At 44.0% G+C, this 22,117-nt stretch overlaps 1 protein-coding gene across 4 annotated transcripts in view; it reads left to right on the forward strand.

Moving 5' to 3' along the window:
• Myo16 (myosin XVI) overlaps positions 1–22,117 on the forward strand; it is a 480,832-nt gene that overhangs the window by 205,118 nt on the left and 253,597 nt on the right. For all 4 annotated transcript variants that reach the window (NM_001319151.1, XM_006508779.3, XM_006508780.4 and 1 more), the window contains exons 5-9: positions 1,957–2,065; positions 10,314–10,438; positions 11,809–11,934; positions 14,439–14,514; positions 17,094–17,244. In NM_001319151.1, the coding sequence (NP_001306080.1) occupies positions 1,957–2,065; positions 10,314–10,438; positions 11,809–11,934; positions 14,439–14,514; positions 17,094–17,244 (587 nt within the window). The remainder of the gene's footprint in view (positions 1–1,956; positions 2,066–10,313; positions 10,439–11,808; positions 11,935–14,438; positions 14,515–17,093; positions 17,245–22,117) is intronic.

Genomic DNA, 22,117 nt, shown 5'->3' on the forward strand with positions numbered 1-22,117 from the left:
TGTGAGGACAAAGTAGGAGACGGAGGTCAAAGAAGGAGGGAAGGCTATCTTAGAGGGGAAGGCATGATGGCTGGTGGCTTAAGGTAGCCAGACAAGAGCATGCAGGCAGGAAGCAGGTCACATGCCTGCTGGCAAGAAGCAGAGAACCAGGACTGCTGACACTCAGCTCCTCTAGCCTTTTTATTCACTCCAGAACGTATGCGATGGAGTGTATCCTTCCACTTGCAGAGTGAGTCTTTCCCGCTCAGTTAACCTGTCTAGGCAACCCTCATTGGTATAGCCAAAGGCTTATCTCACAGTCAGTTCTAGATTGTTAAATTGCTGATCTATATTGACCAGCGTAGCATCTAGGTGGAGCAACAGCAGATTTGGGAACCTCTACACCAAAAACTATTCAAGCAAACCCAGAAGACAAGATGAATATCAGCTCCTTCTGGAGAGGATGTTGCTGTGAACCTCTGCCTTGGGGAAGCTCCCTGCAGCATTCTGAGTTATAGCTGGCCATTGGGAAGTCTCTGCCCAAGTCTGTGGCAGGTCAGATTGCTTCCTGATGGATGTTCACACTTAATGCAGGGCAAAAAACTCCCTTCTGTCTCTGCATTGTCCTGGGAAAGGGGTCCCTGACCAGTGAGAGAATCCTCTTTTCTCTGAAGTGCCCTGCTGTGTGTGTGTGTGTGTGTGTGTGTGTGTGTGTGTGTGTGTGTGTGTTTGATAGCTTGGCATTCTCTGGCTGTGGAAATCCTCAATTGAGAAGATACCTTCATTTAGGCAAGCCTGTAGGGCACTGTCTTAGTTAGGGTTTTACTACTGTGAACAGACAATCACCATGATCAAGACTACTCTTATAAGGACAAAGTTAAATTGGGGCTGGCTCACAGGTTCAGAGGTTCAATCCACTGCCATCAAGGCAGGAGCATGGCAGCATCCAGGCAGGAATTGTGCAGGAGGAGCTGAGAGTTCTACATTTTCATCCGAAGGCTGCTACTAGAACACTTACCTCTAGGCAACTAGGATTAGGGTCTTAAAGTCCACACCCACAGTGACACACCTACTCCAACAGGGCCACACCTTCTAATAGTGCCACTCCCTGAGAAAAGTCTATACAAACCATCACAGGCACTTTCTTAGTGATTGATGGAGGAGGTCCCACGCCATGGTGGGTAGTGCCACCCTGGGTTCTATAAGAAAGCAGTCTGAGCAAATCATTTGGAGCAAGCCAGTAACAGGATCCCTCCATAGCCTCTACATCAGCTACTCCCTCCTGGGTCCTGTTTGAGTTCCTTCCTGATTTCCGTCTCTGATGAACAGTAGTGTGGAAACATAGCTAAATCAACCCTTTCCCCCACAGCTTGCCTTTGATTGAGGTTAGCACTGGTAGCCCTAACTAAGACATTGGCTGTGCAAGCTACCTCATCCTGAAGCCTAGTGCCTAATTTTCTAGGAAAGATCAGAGTTTTATTTCACGTATCAACCCAGCAGACAGAGAGCAAAGAATCTATGAGAAAGTAAGCACCAAAGACTGTCTTGGTTTCTTTTTCTTTTGCTGTGATCTAAACAAGAGGGACCTAAGGGATCTTATTCCAGCTCTCAGCTATATGTCACAGGTGTCGTGGCTCATCCTGGCTCTAGGAACCAAAATTCTTACCAATAATTTTAACTAGGAATATTGTGTGTGTGTGTGTGTGTGTGTGTGTGTGTGTGTGTGTGTGTTAGAGGCAGAGCAGGGGCTGTGATGTCAGTGAGGCATTTTGCAACCTGAAGTCTCCACATATGCCTAAAAAAAAAAAATAATAATTGTGATTTTCCTCCAAAATCCCTCAGCAATGTGTCTGATAAAACTATTTCAACTATTTCTGTTTCTGGGTCAAAAGTAAAGAGAACATTCTAAATGTACTTTTAATCTTAAACATTTAATGTTCACTGGGGTTTTTTGCTTGTTTTTTTGTTTTCATCCAGGCTGGAGCCAACGTCTTTCTGCAAGATGTGAATGGAAACATCCCTTTAGATTATGCCGTTGAGGGGACAGAATCTAGTGCTATCCTGCTGGCCTATCTGGATGAGAAAGGTAGCCCAACACTTCCTTTTATAAACTCTCCATAAAACAATGCACTGGTAGAACTGTAAACATGCTCTTAGAAAAATACATATGTTATTTCAGACTGTGTTGTCTCCCTTGAGGGTGTAACACAAGGCAGTTTTCTATCTCGCCTTTCATTTATTGGTGGGTTAGCCAATGTTGACTTTTGCAAACTGGCTGGCACCTGCTGGGAAACAGTGAAGGAGTCCCAAACAGATGCCTGGGGTCCATAATTGGTAAGACTGGTTTTGTAATTATGAACTCGCCTCCCTGGAGATAGCAAGATGAGTGAACCGTACAATTGAATTCTGGGCTAATGAGAGCAAGGTCACCTTGACTGTACCCTCCCATGCCAGGTGATCCCTGCGGGAATTACAAGCCCGTTTATGGAGGGCTGGAGACAGCGAGGGCAGTGTGTGCGTCCCAGAATTCTCCGTGACATTTAAAGTAGAAGCACCATGAGAAGAAAGCCTAGATCAGAGAGAAGGCTGGCGTAAAGAAATGGGGCTGAGCCCCCTGTGTCACTCACCAGGACATTAATGACATAGCCCCAGCATGATCCAGTGAGTCAGCTCAGTGAGGGGGGATGGGAGCCACTGCCACACCTGGTAGTAAAGCTTAGAAGGGCAAATCCCACCCCTCCTCTTTTTTGAAGATTACTTGTAAATAACTACTCCTACTCCAGCAGTAAAGCCCCTTCAAGGATTTGCTGACCAGAGACAATGTTATGGAGTCTTTGGAGCCTCTGGGGGCTGATGGTGCTCCTTTGTCTTCTTTGGAGACGTGCTTAGCTCACTCCCAACATGCTTTGCGTCCTCCAGCTCATTTGTCTCAAAGGTTTATTTTGAGGATGGCATAGAATAATAATTAGTGCTTAGCAGCCCTGATTTCTTAACAAGAACTAGTCTCATTAATTTAGAAAGCAAGGTAGGAGTGGTTGTCCCTGAGGTGAAGGCTACCAAGGCAAGTTTGGGGCAGAAGCAAGCTTGGGGAGGCATGAAGCATCTTGAACTGCCCACTCAGAGTCTGTGCAACACAGGGGTCAATGCTCCTCCTCAAGACCCTCCAGACTCCCGAGGAGGAGGAGGAGGACTCCCTTGCTGGATACAAGAACCCTGGGCTGTGACTCTCTAGAGCAAAGTTAACTGGGTCTACCAGGAACAAAACCCAGGTGATGTGAGTTTCCCAGTGGGCAGTTCAGGGCTCAGACCTTTGAAGTGCTTCCCAGGCAGGACAGAGTTCTGAGTTTGTATAAAAACTGTGGAGGAGCCTGAGGTTAAAAAAAGTGACTCGAGGACTCTTTATGTGGCATGTTCTTATCACCGATAGTAATTTTGGCTAGAGTGAAAGGCAGCTCAATGAAATGGCTTGTGCTGGCTTGTGACCTCCAAGCGATGAGCCCCACTATTGGTTGTCCAATGCAGAGTGGTCAGCCTTGAAACCATATACACACAGACATCAGAAACAGACTCAGCAGGTTGTGTGTGTGTGTAAATACATATATACACATATATGTAAGTACATACATACTACTTTTATATAATAATAATATGTAATGTTACATATTATGTGTGTAACAATAATATTCAAAGAAATAGAGGCTATCAATTTATAAATGGAGGGGTCATGGGAGGTATTGAAATGAGAGTAGCCAGAAGGGCTACAGAGAGGGAAAGGAGAAGGGGATTTCTAAATTTCAATATGTAAACCTCAGCCCCAATAAAAGGTGGTTAAAAATAAATTCTGGGCGCTGAAGAAAAAGCTGAGTGATCAAGAGCTTGGGTTGCTCTTGCAGAGCACCTGAATTAGATTTCCAACAAACACGTTGGCTCAAAATCATTTGTGGGTCTGATGTTCTTTTCTGGCCTCTGTGAGCACTGCATACATGCGGTGCATAGACACACATGTGAGCAAATACAAATCACCCACACACATAAAAATACAATTTTAAAACTATTAATCATAGACTGGAGGTGTAGCTCAGTTAGTACACTGCTGGTTCGGGGCCTAGGATGAGATATACTAGGTGTGGTGGGACACACCTGTAGGTGGAGCACAGGGTAAGCCAGGTGTGGTGGGACACACCTGTAGTCTATCACTTGCAGGTGGTAACAGGAATATTGGGACACTGAGTCACCTGTGGCTACATAACAAATGCACATGAAAACCTTTATCTAAAATAAATAAAATACAAAAGAATTAAATGAAATAAAACTCCAAATGCTGAAAGGACTGAACCATGTCTTTCTCATTCAGCCAGAGAACCTTTTCTGGTGATTGTCTTCCTTTTCTTGATACCCTCCTAAGGCCACAAAACAAACCTCAGTATCTCCATCTGCAAATGCATTATCATCTGTAATACGCTCCCAGCCCACCAAAGCATTTTGTTTAATAGGAAAGCTTGGTTTTTGCAAAATCAATATTTGTCATCAAATGTAAAAAAACAAAAACCAAAAGCAACTCTCTTCCCATGGGAAGCAAATGTTGGTTGGGAGAGAAACGAGATAGTTCATGACTCTGCTTCCGAGAAAAGCTGTCACCACGGTGGCCGTCATGATTGGTTTGCAAAATGCAGGTTTGCTGGAACGAACTCAATTTAATATCTCTTAAATTTTTAATTCTGTTCCACACTTGTCACTGCTGCGGCTGTGACCCAGCCCCTCCCATGCACCCTCTCTCCCCTCCTGCACAGCTGCTGATGCCCCTGTCAGAACCCCTCCTGCTTATCTGTGTCACCTCCTCCGCCCCCATAAACACTGTCGGACTCCATTTATTCCCGCCCCCTCATTGGTGAACTGGGACTTATCTGCTGTGGCAGCACGGAGCGAAGCCATCAGGAGTTTCTAATAGGCCAGGATGACATCTTTGCCTGTTGTCATTTCTACACTCCGTGATTCTTTGCAGGTGCTTTCGATCCTGGATGCACCCAGCTCTGCAAAGAAAACCCCATTTCAAATCAGATGTACTTTGCTGTCACATCAGGGAGCAGGGGCAGAGGGGGCAGGAGACATCGTGAACAAGTTGATTACATAGAAAGTCTCTGCTGCAAAGTTCTAATTGTGCTGTCACCACCAACTTACACTGTATACAGGCCACAGCAATTAACCTCAGCTCAGTGCCTCTGGTTCCAGGACTGTAAAAGAAGACCAGCGTGGGAGCTGATTGAGCATCTGATAAATGCCTCATCTTGCACAAGGCAAAACAGCTGGGCATGCAAGGAAGGCAATCCATTCTAAAATGAGCTCTCGGGGAAGGAAGAGCCAGGGTAGAGCTCAAGGTGGCCAGGAGAGAAAAGAGGCATGGAAAAAAACTGCATCTCTCCCTGCCCCCACCCTGTCTCTCTCTGTCTCTCTCTCTGTGTCTCTTTCTGTGTCTCTTTCTCACTTTCTCTCTCTCTCTCTCTCTCTCTCTCTCTCTGTGTGTGTGTGTGTGTGTGTGTGTGTGTGTGTGTGTGTGATGGCCACCCATATCTGTATCCATTCATGAAAGTATATACATATCTATCCATCCATCTCTCCATCTACCTACCAGCATTCATTCATCCAGTCACCTGTGCATACATATATGTATATATGTGTATGTGTGTATATATCATCTACCTATCATCATCTATCTATCATCTATCTTCATCTATCTACCACCTCTTTATCATCTATCAATCATCTATTATCTATCTATCTATTATTTTTCTATACTTTTCACCTGCTCTCCCCTCTCTTTCTACCCTTTCAGGAACAAGTAGCTTGTCTGCCCTGTTCCTCACCCACATGATGCCCAGCTTCCTGCCCACTGAGAATGCCCCTGCAGTAGTTGCCTCTGGATTCCTGAACTTTCCTTCGGGGATTTATTTCTCTGATCTTTGAAATAAAATCTCTGTGACTTTGCATGATGTCGGCGCACTAACAAAGTCTCTCTTGACATGGTTTTCCCATACCTCCCTCCCCCCTCTTGAAGCTTCCTCTTGTGATACCGTGAGGGTACCCCCCCCACCCCCCAGTCTCATCTCTGCACCTGTTGACTGTTTCTGGTGTTTGTCCTTGAGAAGCAGCCTACTGGGACAGGACATTGTGGGTACTGAGTGAGCTCTCCCTTTGCTTGCTTTGCCTGCTCCCTAACTCAGAATTGTGACCCAAGTTTCTTCGAAATCTCTGATCCTGCATGTTGATTTCTTCCCCATCTTGATTTGGAGGTCAGGGGGTTTGGAACAGCTTATACCTTGTGAGATCTCTCTCTCTCTCTCTCCCAGCCCCTTATTTTACCATTACAACAATCTGCATATTATCTTATTTTTGCCAGTCCCTCTTGTCTAGTTATCATTAAGTCTTTTGACACCTTGCTTCTTTGACACCTCTAGACTTTGTCCATACCTTCACCAATCACGCTGTTTCTGCCTTAGTTAAAACCCTTGCATTTCTAACGTGTGTTAGTGCAGTGTCTTCCAAGCCTGCTCTCAGTGCACCCCTTCCTTCTTCAGAGCCTCCCAGCAAACTCGGCTCATCAGTATCTTGTACTTTGCATAATGAGATTTATTCAAGGTCCTTTTCTGGCACTGGCCCTTTCGGGATCCCACATAGTCAAGTGGGGGAAGCGCATTCCAGTCTGCATGAGATAGTGTGCTAGTGGCCGCCATTTATGTGCCAGGGCAAGGCTAGGTAGAGCATCAAGGCCTCAAGCCCGGATGTGATTATTTCTCTGTGCTGACATCACTGTTAGGGATTTTTGCGTGCCCAGCTCTGCAGCCTCCTTGGTCTTTTTAGGAAGCTTGCCGTGGAGACTCCATGAGCTAAGCTTCAGGCCTTTGAGCTAAGAAAACACACACTAAAAGCATGTTGCAGCATACCAACAACCTCATAATGTCTCTTTAGGTCTGCTTGCTTGTAGGTTCAGTTTTCTTTTGAAGATAAAAGTATTTTTTAGGTTTACTCTAGTGATGATTCAGGGATGTCATAGAGAATAAAAACAAGGGTGTGCAGATTCCTTGGACACTGAATTTTGGTGTGTGAACATCACACAAACCTTCGAAGGAAGGAAGGCTTAATTTTCCCTGATACCGCTGTTGCAGATGTCTTCATATAACTGACCCTACAAAAATATTAGGTGAGGGCCTGGCATGCCAGAGAATGCACATAGGGTGTGCAGAGGTAAAGTGCTTGGAGCAGCAATGAAAGAGATATCGTGCAAAGTCCCCTTCCGCTCAGAGATTGTCGCAGGGATAGGTCAGCTCCAACACACAGTCACACCACCCATGTGACGTAGCCTCACACGAGTTGCCAGGCAAGCAGCATGTCTTTGAGAACAGCAGCTGAGCAAAGTTACAGAGGTATTAGCACAGTTAATAAACAAGGTAATAAAAGTGGCCCTGGTAAACCATTAAAGATGACCGGGCAACATCTACGGTGTCATATAACTTGTGAGTCCGGGGTGACAGATCTTGCTTCTTAATTCTTCAATTTAAAGAAATACCAGATTCATCCCAAATAATAAATCCAAGCAATCTGTAGGATTATTCATTCCAGAAAATTCTATGAACATAAAATTACATTTTTTAAAATATTAAAAAAGGGAGAGTGAAGACTGAGCCCATTCACCAACCTAACCCTGACTAAGTTTAAGGGTAGGAGGAGAAGCTCTGCCATCTTGGTGGCTTTGTTCAGAAGTTAAAGACACTTGATTGACGTGAGGTGACAGATTTGTGTTGTATTGGCTTAACAAAAAGGGATTTTTTTTTCTTTTCTAAAATTGTATCAAAAATCTAAGAATCACACTTTCGTTGGCACCATGTTTGATTCAAATTTGAGTTTAAAGCAATATAATGTCAAAATACTCCCCCCGTGGTATCCTGGTAACAGGAATGAGAAAGATGCTCTCTGGCTTACTGTGCTGAGTGTAGCTGGCCTTCATTGAGGGATATCCTACCTCTGTGTCTCCGCCTGTGTGTCCCGTGTTTGCTACAATCTACAGTCAGTTTTAATTTTAGTTAGATGTCTAGGCTCATGTACTGGAGGTAGGCAAGAACAAACACTGCATGCAGCATTGTGGAATTTCAACAAGTTCTGGAACCTTGGAGGTTTTCATCACTTCCTCTGCAAACCTCACTGTTGACATCCATGGAACAGGTCTGAAAATTAAATCACATGTCAAATCCCATCATCCTACAAATAGAAAGAAGTGGCAGTTTTCGCTGGGTCCCACAGACCTCGAACGCCCCATTACAAAAGGAAGTTTTCCCAGCATGGTATGGGGTTGCTAGGTGATCCGGTGAGGCGTGGCCAGGATGCTTCTAGTCCGTTTCCATTGACACAGCTGTATACTTTGCCAGAGTAGTGATCATTCAAAGCTCATTTTCAAGAACTCTTGCTAAAGAGCAAGTATTCTTCTGTATGAACCATGCGTTGATTCACTCCAGTAAATGATAAAAAGGCATTTGTTTGCCATCCTATTCTTTTCAGAGGATAAGTTACCTCTCTGTAGTGACACAGCAAAATCTATGAGCACAGCTGTAAAGCCCAGATGTAGGGTTTCCGGGCATTTCTGCTCATTTCACCACTTAGGTTCAGAGGCAAGCCTGTGGAAAACAGACATGGGGAACCCTCTGAGGAAAAGACTTGCAAACAGCCCTAGTTACGACTTCCTGACTGATAATACCCTGCCCCCTGCCCCTGAGACACACCATAAGGCCTGTAAACTGTAGCCCCGCGCAGTGGTGTGTGAACGCCTTTAATAGCAGCACTCAGGCGGCAGAGGCAAGTGGATCTGAGTCAGAGGCCAGCCTGGTCTACAGAGGGAGTTCCAGGACAGCCAGGGCTACACAGAGAAACCGGGTCTTGGGGAAAAACAAGACCTGTGATTTGTGATATTGGCCTCTTGGAATTTGTTGTTGCCTCTGACTGAGGATGCTGAAGCCACAACAGTAAAATGACTTTCTCAAAGTCGCCTGAGGGAGTGACAGCAAGCTCTAGGGTGCTTTCCTTGGGTGTTGACAGTAAGACTCAACCAGCTAATGCAGACTATGTTCATGACAATGGTTAGCTCACGGCTGGCGTGTGCAAGTGAACAATATCTCACTCTCAACACCATCAGCACCATCAGCACCACCACCACCAACAACAACAACATTATTATCAGCAGCAGCACCCCCACCACCACCATGGACATTGTTTTCTTTACCTTTACTTGGAAGCAGAAGGAGGAACCATAGCTTCCCCTGTTTGGAACCTTATTTTTCAAATGGATGAAGATCATGTAGCCCAGAAACCATTCTCAAAATTGAACCAGAAAGTGAATATGTCTCATGCCGGACATACCAGATGCATGACCTCAGTAAATGTCTGTGTCTAAGAAGCAGTGTTAGGAACATGAGATCCATAAGTGACAAGACCAGTTAGATCAGGATTGTGCTGTTCTAAAATCTCAGGTAGAAATGGATGCTGATGAAGACTGTGAGCTGATGTAAGGACACGTGAGCCAACGCTGTCCGTCAAGGACCTGCTGACTCTCCGTGTTGGGTGCCTGTCCTGACAGGAGTGGTCCTGACCTGTTCAGTTGGAGCAGTCTTCTAAATTTGTATCCTGAAATAATTACACACATCCAGGAAAGTTCCAGAGTCCTGATAAGGGATCCCCAGATGCAACTTGAAGCACAACTGTACCGTCAGAACCAGTGCCACATAGAATGTCCTTCAGAGCTCCGTTACGTGAGTGGATGGATGGTGCTGTGAGCTTCAGGCTTTGTTCATATGGTGTCGGCTTCTCAGCAAAAGTAATTTTGTTTGTCCGGGATGCTGAATTGACGAGCAAGTATTTCTGTGAGAAAATCTAACCAAAAAGAAAAAAAAAAACAAAAAACAAAAAAACAAAAAACAAAACAAAACAAAAACCTGATTGCTTGGCACCTTCTTCCACTGTAATTTAAGTACTTGAAGACATTTTTGACTGATATATGGTGGGCAATTTACACCAACATACTAAGTATATTAGTCTAGAAACTTAGACCCCTAAACAGCCTGCCATGTGCAAACATGTACAAACCTATACAAATGGGGAAATGACCAGTCATATATTAATTTTTAATTAATTATTATTAGAAATGGGCAGGCTATAATTATTATTAGCAATAGGATACGTTCCAAGATGGACAGGTTTCGAGGAGGAGGGCTCTGAAAGAGGAGTGTGTTGAAAGACGACCTGGTCCTGAGTCCCAGTGTCTGCCTTGGTACCAATGGGCCTTCTTCTCCCAGGGGTGGACCTCAGCTCGCTGCGCCAGATAAAGCTGCAGCGACCCCTGAGTATGCTAACGGACGTCAGGCACTTCCTGTCTTCAGGCGGAGATGTCAACGAGAAAAATGATGATGGAGTGACCCTGGTGAGTCCACACACATGTCTCAGAAATCATTTACGTAGGGAATTAAAGTTCATTCTAACGCATGTAATTGGGTACAGTTTACTGTTCAAAAGATGTTTCAACTTAAAATAATACACATATACTCTTTGAAGATATGTTGGAAAGTGTAAGTATGTAAAAAAAAAAAAAACAAAATATTTTACCAGGGCCTAGAGAGGGCTTGTGAAAATGTGTTTTTATTTTTTCAGCCGTTTCTCCCTATGCCACTCTTAAAGATTTAAAATAAATGTTATGCGCTCTCCATGGACCAGGAATCTGCAGGGCGTCCGGCTTCCTTTCCAGGGTTTCCTTTAGTTTTGCTGTTGGTTGAGTTACTGGGCAAGACACAGTGGCTTGAAAGGACAGTACTCCAAGCACGGTCTGCATGGCCTTGGTGACAGGGCTTACAGACACCACTGCACATTGCTCTAAACATCTGTCCCACCTGTTCAAAGTTCTGTCTGTGTCACCCAGGAGGAGGTGGCCAGAGCCCTTCAGTCCACCTTGTGACTAGATACATTGTTTCTGTTGTGACTTAAGTGGCACTAGTGCTGGACCCACTCCTCAACACTTTACCCATCAGCCCTGCAATGTCCGTTTTAGCTTAGATTCTAGGCTTCTAGGCTTCCCTATGACTGGAAAGAAAACCTATAGGAGCTACCTGCTTGGGCTATTTGTACCCCATCCATAATCCTCTGGGCATCCGGTTACTTCTCATTCAGAGACACTCGAGTGCTGCTGCATGCAGGTGTGTAACCCGTCCTAAAGCGTTCTTAGTCAGCTCGGAAGACTCTTGGATCCCTACCTTAACCCCGAGTGGCACCTCTCATCACTAAACTATACCTAGGACAGGCAGTTTGGCTGAGACAGACAATAACGTTTCCCCAACACCCCAGGAGCCCCCAGAATACCTGCAACACATTTCCTGCTTCTACTTTTGAATCACCCTGTTCAGCACCAGGGGCGGTCCACGAGTCTGAGAGCCCCTCTGCAGATCTTTGACAGGTGGGCAGGAGGCATTAACCCTGCGTTTAGTGGGATAGCACCTTCAGCAGCTCAGGTGACTGTTGAAGGAGCTCATGGGGAGCAGGAGTTACCAGGGAAAGTGCACATGGGCATAGAGAAACAATGGAAAAACATGATTTCTTCACAATCCTTAGTGCTTCTTTCACGATGTGCCAATGACGATTTACACAAAATAATAAAAGTACATACCCACACTTTTTAAATTCCATACTGTCGTGTTTCAGATCCAATGCTTTACTAAATAGTTCAGCCTACACTATTGAACAGAATAATGGTGTGACTACTTTTTCCACACTGGAAGAATAACAAATCCGCCCGTGTTTCAGCTGCACATGGCGTGTGCCAGTGGGTATAAAGAGGTGGTATTGCTTCTCCTGGAACACGGTGGAGACCTCAATGGGACAGACGACAGGTACTGGACACCCCTGCACTTAGCAGCCAAGTATGGCCAGGTAAGCCAGTTTTCTAAATCCTTCCTGAAATCTTATTTAACAATTAACGAAAGAACGCTTTATACTTAATTTTGATTTGCTTCCAACTTATATGCTACTCATTCTATAGTTTGATTCCTAATGGTGTCATCTTACTATCCAAGTAATTTAATAAGAAAACTTACTTTCCCAAGGGCACAGGAAATTTCTCCCCCCTTGAGCTCTGAACATCACAGCTGAGCTCACTGGAGAAGCACTCAGCAGCTGTAACCGCCCTTCACAGCGTTAACGCAGTTTTCATACTGCAATGTGGTGGGCCAATTACGCGAGTCTCTTAGCGTTCAGTCTGTTTTCTGCACTTTGTATATCTAAAGTGAAGTTACATTTTATATCCCATTCTACTCTGCAAATTACACTTCATTTTAATGAATAAAAGATGTTGAACTAACACCGTGCTGCTGTGACCAATTACACAAGAACAGCACCTTCAATGACTAGATATTTGTTTTGGCTCAAGGACGTTGAAGGGTAAGTCCATAGCTTCCTGGGTCCACACACTCAGGCAGAACACAGTGGTAGCGGAAGCATTTGACACCGGAGTATCTTCACTGTACATTCCCAAACTGCCTGTTCCAACCCCATAGGCGAATTGAAGAGCTATAGGAAAATGCTTCTCTCTGACTTAAAATAATTACAATCAAAAAAGAATGAGAAAATGGACAGAGCAGAATCTTGACCCCCACATATTGGTATGTCAGTGTGTGATAGGTGTGATATTTCAACAAAGAACTCAGTTTACAGATTTGCCTCCTTCAAGAAATGCAGCTAATGATCACAGCTCCCCAGAAACAGCTTACCCCAGCCTGGAAGCCAACTGCTCTCTCTGTACAAATAGCAAAACTTTTCACGCAGTGTGTCCCAGCTCAAGGCTGCACTAGGCATGCACTCTTGGCGTGGAGGTGGTGACCTGAGACCCTGATCTGATACCTTGTGGTCCAGTGAGACTCTCAGGCAGCAGAGCCTGAGGCCACAGGCTTCGGTCTCTACCGACCCGACCCACCTGATCTGTCTACTCACACGGGCTTCCTGGCTGCACGTGCACATGAGGAGCATGTCAACTAGCTGTGCTGTCCAATAACTAATCTGGTCTAACTAATAAGTGCTAGAAAGGAAAGCATTGTTCTTGTTTAAGAAGGCTTTCCAGAGAGATGTGTTTCCTTTCCTGCTGGGGGTAGAAGTGCTTTTCAGTATTTCAACAATCATATTGCTCATTTTTTTAGACAAATATTTTCTACACTCTTTGATTTCTGAGACATTTAAACAGTATATATTTTCTGAATGTGATTTTATTCCAAACTATCTTTTTCATTAATTAATTTATGTATTCACTTTGCAGCTTTTCTCCTCCTCCTATTTCCCCCCTTACGGAACCCCTCCTCTTCTCCTCTGAAAAGAGGGAAAACCAACTGGCTACCCCTCCACACACACACACATACACCGTGGCACATCAAGTCACTGTAGGACTAGGCACATCCTCTCCCATTGAGGCCAGACAAGGCAGCCCAGTTAGTGGAGCAGGATCCACAGGCAGGCAACAGAATCAGGTTCAGCCCCTGCTCCAGGTGTTGGGGAACCCACATGAAAACCAAGCTGCACTTGTGCTATAGATGTGTACAGGGCCTAGGTCCAGCCCATGTATCCTCTTTGGTTGGTGGTTTGGCCTCTGGGAGCCCCCAAAGGTCTAGGTTACTCCAAACTATTTTAAACAGTTTAGCTTAAATATCTTTGTACAGGGAGCTTGATATTATGGCTAGTGAGACTAACAACATAGTATGTGCGTTCTGGAACCAGATAGTTTCTGTGACTTGGATGAATGGCTAAAGAGAATTAAAAAAAAAAAAAAAAAAGGAAGCAAAACACCCCAAAGTAAATTATCTCTTCCACAAAACATCATAAAAGGGACTTTAACGTACAAAAATACCCTTTTCAGATCCTTGGGGGTTAAAACCCTGTTTGATAAATAATTTTTTCTAATATTTAAATTCTGAAGTAGTTTGGCTGTCTGATGTGTTCTGAGAAGAACCTGGGAATAGTAGAATGCCAAGAACAATGTTACCCTTAGCCCCCTGCCATGCCAGGAGCCTTGCAAGGGCAGCGACCATGTGCATTAATGGCTGAGTTCTTAGTACCCTGGGTATTTACAGATCGCCCTCAGTGCCCTGAGTACTTACTGATTCTGGTACTCAGTGCTCTGGGTACTTCCTGATTCAGGTCCTCAGTGCCCTGGGTACTTCCTGATTCAGGTCCTCAGTGCTCTGGGTACTTCCTAATATAGGTCCTCAGTACTCGGGTACTTCCTGATTCAGGTCCTCAGTGTTCTGGGTACTTATTGATTCTGATCCTTAGTACCCTGGATATTTGTTGATGGGTCCTCGGAATCCTTGGTATTTACTGATGTGATCTCAGTATTCTCCACGGATGGGTCCTGCATGGCCGCGCTGATCAAAATTGTCTTTTTGCTGCAGACAACCCTGGTGAAGCTCCTTCTGGCACATCAGGCAAACCCCCACCTTGTGAACTGCAATGGGGAGAAACCATCAGGTAGGTTAGAGCAGGCTGGGAGCCTCTTTTTGTTTTGACATGGACACTACTCATCCATCACTGGTGCAGCCAGAAGTATGAGTGGACAGACAGACAGACAGACAGACAGAGAGAGAGAGAGAGAGAGAGAAAGAGAGAGAGAGAGAGAGAGAAAGAGAGAAAGAGAGAAAGAGAGAAAGAGAGAGAGAGCCAGTGTTCTCCTCCCTGTGCTGTGGGTTACTGATCGCAGTGGGTAAAGCCAGGCTGCCACCGCCTTCCTTTCACATAGCTTGTATGCACTGAGCCCTAGACACACATCACCCCACATCACTGCAGAACCTCTTGGACTCTTATCTCCTCTGTTACTTTGTTGTGAGCTACTCACCTATTCTGATACTTTTTTCTCATAGTGTTTTCCATGTGAATACTTAGACTTAAACACAAACTAATAGTCTGGTGCTAACTTAGATCTCCAGCCTCTTTATTTCTCAAGGGAAAATTCTTCTGAAGACTTCTGTAATCTTCTTTGCCACCAATGCCCTCCTGCATCTAATACTCTTAGTTCTGTAGCTTTTAAAATTTAACGCCCATTACTTCTCGTTGCTATTTTTGCCATGTTAATAGGAGAACTCAAAAAACAAAGAGATGTCTCACATAAAAAAGTATAACAGTCAAAAATTGATCTTTAGAACAAAAGAAAACCTATTTTTTCTTATAGCTGAGCCCTTTCTAACTTAAAAACCCTTCATGTTTTAACTCCCAGTCTAATCACTACTAAGAGTAAGTGAAAACCAGAGCGAGAGACTTATGCTCATATTTTTTATTAAAGTCAAATCGCTTACTATTGGTTGCTTTATTCTGCCTGCTAAAATAAATCAAAGCTCTAACAAACACAAGGGGACAGTTATCAGTTCCCTCAGACTTCAGAGCTAAGCTAATATTAGTGAGAGCCTAATAATCTTATCATGAACTGAGATTGTTTTACTTAATTTAGGACTTTAAACCTAATCATGAGGATTGAAAAGGCAGCTGATGTATAATATGTACCTAAATCCCAGCACTTGAGGGCAAAAGCTGGAAGGTTGCTGTGACTTCAGTGCCAACCTCAGCCATATTTTGAATGCCAGATGAGTCAGGGCTACACAGTGAGACCCTGTCTAAAGTACATCAAATCAAACAAAATAACAAAAACAATATTTTTTGAATGTAGCTTTTCATCTTAAGAGCACATTTGCCGGCTTTGTGTCTCATCGGACGGTTCTGTCAGGAGATTTTGTGACTAAATGCCCATTCTCAGCTTCTTTATAGACTAAGAAGATGTGACTGACCCTTGACCCTACGCATGCCTATGCAGCCATCCTTGTATTATCTCATTTTAAGGCTAGTGTCATGTGTTATGCAACCAATTCCCAATGGCGCCTGACTCTCACGGGGGCCCAGTGGATGGTGCCTGACTCTCATGGGGGCCCAGTGGATGGTGCCTGACTCTCACGGGGGCCCAGTGGATGATCCATCTTCTGCTCTGGCTCTCGCCTGCTCTGTGTTATCCTTGCAGAATCTGACATATTACCAGTTCGTCATTCATAGAACATTGGCACTGAGAGCCAGCACTTGACTTAGCAGGGAACTTCAATAAGTGTGTGTTCATTAAATGAAAGTGTCCTTTATTTAGTGCACTTGACCTGTCCAGAAGAAGAATGAGCCAGGTAAATAAAGTGCTATAGAAAGGATGCAAACGAGGCACCCTTGTGGCAGAGAAAGTCACCAGGAATGTCATGTTTGATGATTTCCACTTCCCCGGGGCTTGAATGTGGGAGGGCACAGTCTACGGTAGCCTGCAGTTTAGTTTATAAGTGTACCAGAAAGGCAACCTCCCAGGTGAGGCAGCTGAGGTCTCGTCTCCCTTCCCACTACTCGTTGATCCTAGGCCAGTCGTGTCATAACAGAATACTGGCAGGAGCATCATCTCGTGTCAGCTAAATGACGTTGACAAGCCCGTAAAGCCACAAATGTACGGAAACCTCTGGCTTCCAGACTTAGTGAGGATGGGGGTGTGGCTCCCTCCACAGGGCTCTCCGCTGGTGTCATTGCAAATCTTCTTGAGATTCACCAGGTCTTACTGACAGTTATTGCTTATTATACATTTAAATGATGCACATCTGTACCGCAGCCCAGATGTGCCCAGAGGTCACTGGCTAAAGACCCATAGTGATCAACATTTTCAACAGAACAGAAAAGGTCATAGAAAGCGGCCAGAAGTGCTACTCAGTCACAGGGAGGAGCTACAATTCGTGTCCGGAGTCAGTGGAACATGCACACATACTCTTCCAAGTTTAGCTTCCCTGTGACTTTTTCTTTCCCCGTTATTGCCCACCAAATATTTATACCAATTTCATGTGTAGTTAAGTGCATCCCTGCTGTATGACAGGGTGGGCTTGGAAAATGTCAGACTCGGATTTTCTCTACTAAACTTTTGCTGATTCTTGATAGGCTTGGTATATCTACCGATCCATTCTTAGTTCAAGCATGTCTGAGTTATGAGAGGAAGTGTTGATCCATTCCCCCTCTACTGTGTCTAACACGCTTACTGCATCTTGTAGACATCGCTGCCTCCGAGTCGATCGAGGAGATGTTGCTGAAAGCCGAAATCGCCTGGGAAGAGAAAATGAAAGAGTCTCCGTCAGCCCCCAGCTTAGCACAGGAAGAGCTGTACGAGATCCTTCATGACCTCCCAGATCTCTCCAGTAAGCTGTAAGTATTTTATTCCAGTGTGCTGCAGCAGCCGGGCAGTCCTCTGGAAGCCAGCTGTCTCCACGACTTCTCTCAGTCACCCATCATTGAATAGAGAGAAGATCCTCTCTCTCTGCCCAATGTTTTATAAATATTGTAGTTGCTTATCAGCATATTTACCAAAAATTCGATTGCTGACGTTGAGTTCATCATAACTGAAGACATTATTGTGACCTCAGAAGGCATCACTATACCATCAAGCCTGTGAGCTCCAGCTGTCCTGACAGTGGTGTCCCAATCATTCCTCTAGAGTTTAGCTGAACTCATGTAAGCTTTCCAGCGATTATCATAATGGCTGACTGATCTGAAGTAGCAAATGCAAGTATGCCTTATTTTTATCCTAAATATAAATGTGATGATTCCACCCCTTCCAAAAAAAAAAAAAAAAAAAAGGTAACGCTTAAAGCTGTTGGGTGATGGAGTGAAAAATCACCATTGCTTTCAAGGTCTGAGAAAGTACCACGAAGTGAGGCTGAAAGGGCAACCAAGGTAGCTCACTCTAATGAACGGGGGCATAAGTGTATACTTGACTCATGATGTCATCCCCATTTTTGCTTTGAATCCTTTGGCTTCTCTGCTTCTCAGCATCACAAGAACCCTCATGAGCTACCCTGGATAGAAAAATCAAAAAGTACACTAACAGCCTGACAGGAGAGAGGGACCAACAGGAACTGTTCATGGATAAAGGGTGTTCTGAGAGGATGGAAGTGTGGTTTAAAAAAAAAAAAAGGTAGCTGTGACCATAACCAGCATTGTGTTAGGCCTTTCCAAATACCTAGACAGCAAACCATAAACAAAGATGAGGCTGTCAACAGTCCCATTGCGCATGGAGGCAGGGATCATGGGGCATGGAGGGGGGGGGGGCACTAAGCAAACAGGAACAATCGACACCTCCCGAAATATGGAGGAGGAACAGTCATTGCTCTCAGCTGTGTACCAAGTAGTGAGCTCATCCTGGCTCCAGTGCAGAAGTTCAGACCCAAACAAACACAGTCCCGGCTAAAATCAGTGAGTCCCACAACACAGCAAGAAGGCGGGCATGTGGGAAAGAGTTCTGTAGGGAAGACATAGGTGGAGGAAACTAGAAGCAGGTGAGACACACACACACACATGCACACACACACACACACACAGAGAGAGAGAGAGAGAGAGAAACAGAGACAGAGACAGAGACAGAATGCCCAGATACATGTATGAAATTGTCCAAGAACAAAATTTAGTCAACAAAAAAGAAAACAATTTCAAGTGTAAACAAGATTATGTGGAGTAAGCAAATGTCCACCTTTGTCCTGTCCATAGCATCTTTTGTGCTTTATCTTATTTTCAAGATGAAAGAGAATATGCAGTTCTAATAGGTGCCTCTTGTGGTTTTCCCATTATTGACTAAACAAAGGATTAATCTGGTTATGAGCAGAATAATCAATGGCTTATTTGTTCTACATGGTTAAAATGTAGTCTGATTACATTGTCCTCCTGTTGCCTGGACTCTGTGGTAAATAGTAAATAGATGAGACTGGTGGTAGTTGACATCTGAGCACTTTCCACAGGTTTGTTTTGTTTGTTTGTTTTTGTTTTGCTTTGCTTTTGTAGTTCTTGGTTGACATTTTATCTGGTCATTTCTATTGTGCAGTTATGAATAAATATAACAAAAGCAAATATGTGTGATAAAACCCAACTAAAATGCATGTTTGTGTTAAGGGCTCGGGTTTCCATGGGGGCATACTTTTGGACTTTCAGGAATTATCAGTAATTGCTGCTGCAAGGCTAGGTGGGAAGTGTGCAGCCCATCTGGAGGAAGCACAGAGAACACCTGTCAGGCTGATGGCTGAAGGTAAAGCATGTTGATACTGTGTCTCCATTGTGACAGTGGCTTTTGATTTGGAGAGATAACATTTCTGACACATGATGGCAATTTCTCTATAGGGAACAAACCAGTTTGTTAAGATAAAGGCAGGAAGCCCATGAGTCCCTGACAGATTCTTTACTCACTACCACCAAGCCCCATTCTTTTAACCCAGGTGTTCACAGTCCCCTTCTTACCTCCTTTTAGAGTAAACTTGGAATTCTCTCTCTCTCTCTCTCTCTCTCTCTCTCTCTCTCTCTCTCTCTCTCTTTCTCACACACATCTTAGCTTCAACCCTCTGGAATAATCTATCCAGCTATTCCTTGAGTTCCAGTAAACTGGGTGCTGTTCCTTAACACAATTCTTGATGATTTAAATAAATTATTTATTCCTCTACTTCTTCCTCCTTTGCCCTCTTTCCTGCTTCCTTTGCCCACTTCCCTGCCTCTTCCTCCTCCTCCTCCTCTTCCTCTTCCTTCTCCACCTCCTTACTTCCTCCATCACACTATTAATAAAGACCAAAACCAAGCTCTTCCAAACATTGAGCAAATGTGCCATTGAGTCAAACCTCAACACAGCAGGTATAACCTTGAAGCTTTGCTGACATACAGTTTATTATGAAATCCAATTCTCTAGCTGCCTGTAGAGACCCTGAGCTTTAGGAAGACAAAGGAAGCATTTGAAAACCCTCAAAGTGGTAGTGGGAAAGCAAATGGGAATTGGAATATGCATATCTTTCTCTGCTCTGGTCAGGCAGTCATGAGCTGGCCACAGTTATTCCCTTAAGGTCATCGTGTCTTATCTGAGACAGAGTGGGGTACATTCATTGGTCATGAAGAGACAATAAGAACAGTCCCATGGTGACTGTTGCAAGGAGGGTGTTGTGGCTTCTGTGTCCTGGCTCTTTATAAACTGAAAATTGTAAGCACCCTGATGTACCTTTTCTTCCTTGAGAAAGTGCAGATGCCAGCTCTTGAAAGCCTTAGCCAGGCAGCATTCTCCTTATCGCAACCTGGGAACAACCCCCAAGTCAGTGCCTGGGGGGGGGGCTTCAGATTGCTTTATCTGCAACAATCAACTCCCCAGAGACTGAGACCTCCTCCCATGTCACAATCAGAGGCTGCATTGTCATCCACCTCCATATCAAGTGGCAGCTCCCAACTCTGAATGAGAACAGCCAGCAATTCATCACCCTGACGGACTCAAAGTGCTCTCATGGCCCCAGCCCTGATTCTGCGGGCTTTGCTGTCACATCTGCATAAAGCTTGCCCATCTTCCTGTCTGCACCATCCCCATTCCTTTCCATTCCTGTCCAGAGTGTATTTCACCAGCACTATTAAGAACAGAATGGTTCTTTCTAGGATTTCAGAATACAATAAACACTTCCTTTCTGCTCTAACTCCACTGTCCTTTGAGCATGCACCCCATCAGAAATGCATGTCTTTAAGCATTAATAAGCAGGGGCAGTTTGTGCTACTGGGTCATCTCATAGTCTCTGAGCTCAAAGACCAAGACAAATAAATTCTTTCCATTTAAAACTGCCCTAGTTGGAGACTCATATTCTACTTTGGTTAAAACAGGAAAACCCAGTACAAGATGGCTTGTGTGGTTTTTTCCTTCAGCATAGTATTTTTTTAATGAGTTAGTAGATTGTTCTTTCTACAACAATTCACATATCAATATTGCCTTACTTTTAAAAAGGTTTTCATAACCACAGAGTTCATATATCCACATAATAATAAATTCTACAGGACACACAGCACATTAAGCATCACATATTGTGACTACCTGGTTAAAGCACTACAGAATAGAATTGTAAAGTCTTAATAAAACCACCAATCAATTCATGAGGAATTTTTAAAGAAATCTGGGGCTCAGGAGATTGTTTTTGGTCTTATCATATTGTATTTCCATTTCCATCTTAGAAATAAAATCCTATTTATCGGATTTCCTGCAGGCACCTTTTCCTATTTGCCTTTTTTTTTTTTTTTGGTTTTGTTTTGTTTATCAAAATAAGTGTTGACTAAAGCCAAGCAGAGGTCAAAGTCCAGTCCTTGTCATTGCCCTACCCCTGGAATTCTCCACAGTGGGGGCTAGCACTGACTTGATGGCCTGGGCATGAGGCTGCTTTCATTACCCCTGAGTTTTAGTTGTTTCTTCTGATCCTCAATGGTAAATTTCTATTACCAATATTGTCTCCTATTTTGTACTCAAAATAAATCCTGTTTTTTGAAGAAAAGCCAGGAAGTGCAGAAAACCTTATTCATTAGCCTTGCAGAGAAGCAACATGAAGACTTCCTCAGGACTGAACCGGTGGGGAGAAGTAGGGCTTGATTCTGCTGAACTCACAGCTCTTCCTGGTGAGCTGGGGGAAGTGCTTTGTGATGCCAGGCAGGATGCTCAGAGGTGTGGCCAGGGAGACAGCACATTGATACAGATGGCAAAACAGTGAGACTCTGCAATTATCATAAAAGTCCTCCGAATTATACTCTGCATCCCCATAAAGATTAATACACAAATCATTTATATTGCATATTGGCTAACTGTAAATGATTGTATCAAATTCAAAAATACATTCACAATAGCACAGACCATGGATTGTGCTAAAATAAATGCAGCCGGTCACGTGGGAGGTTTCAGTTATAGAAGCCATGGAATGCTGATGAGAGAAATTAGCAAAGATCAGAACAGACCAGTCAAGAGTTCTTCAGAATGACAAATTTCAATAGTACTAGTATTGAAATTCTCTTCAAATCCATTCGTCAATTAAACACATTCATCAAAATCCCGACAGGCATTTCTGTGAAAATTGGCATAGATTCTGGGTTTCACATAAATATGCTAAATGCAGTGAATAGCCAAAAAAAAAAATTAAAAAGCAAACAAAGTTGGATGTTTCATGCGAGTTAATACTTCCTGGGACAGGCCATCAATCAAATCAATACAGTAGTATATCAGCGCAACACATGGGAGAACCCTGAAATAGACTCA

The sequence above is a fragment of the Mus musculus genome, chromosome 8 (assembly GCF_000001635.26).
Source record: "Mus musculus strain C57BL/6J chromosome 8, GRCm38.p6 C57BL/6J".
In the NCBI taxonomy this organism is placed as follows: Eukaryota; Metazoa; Chordata; class Mammalia; order Rodentia; family Muridae; genus Mus; species Mus musculus.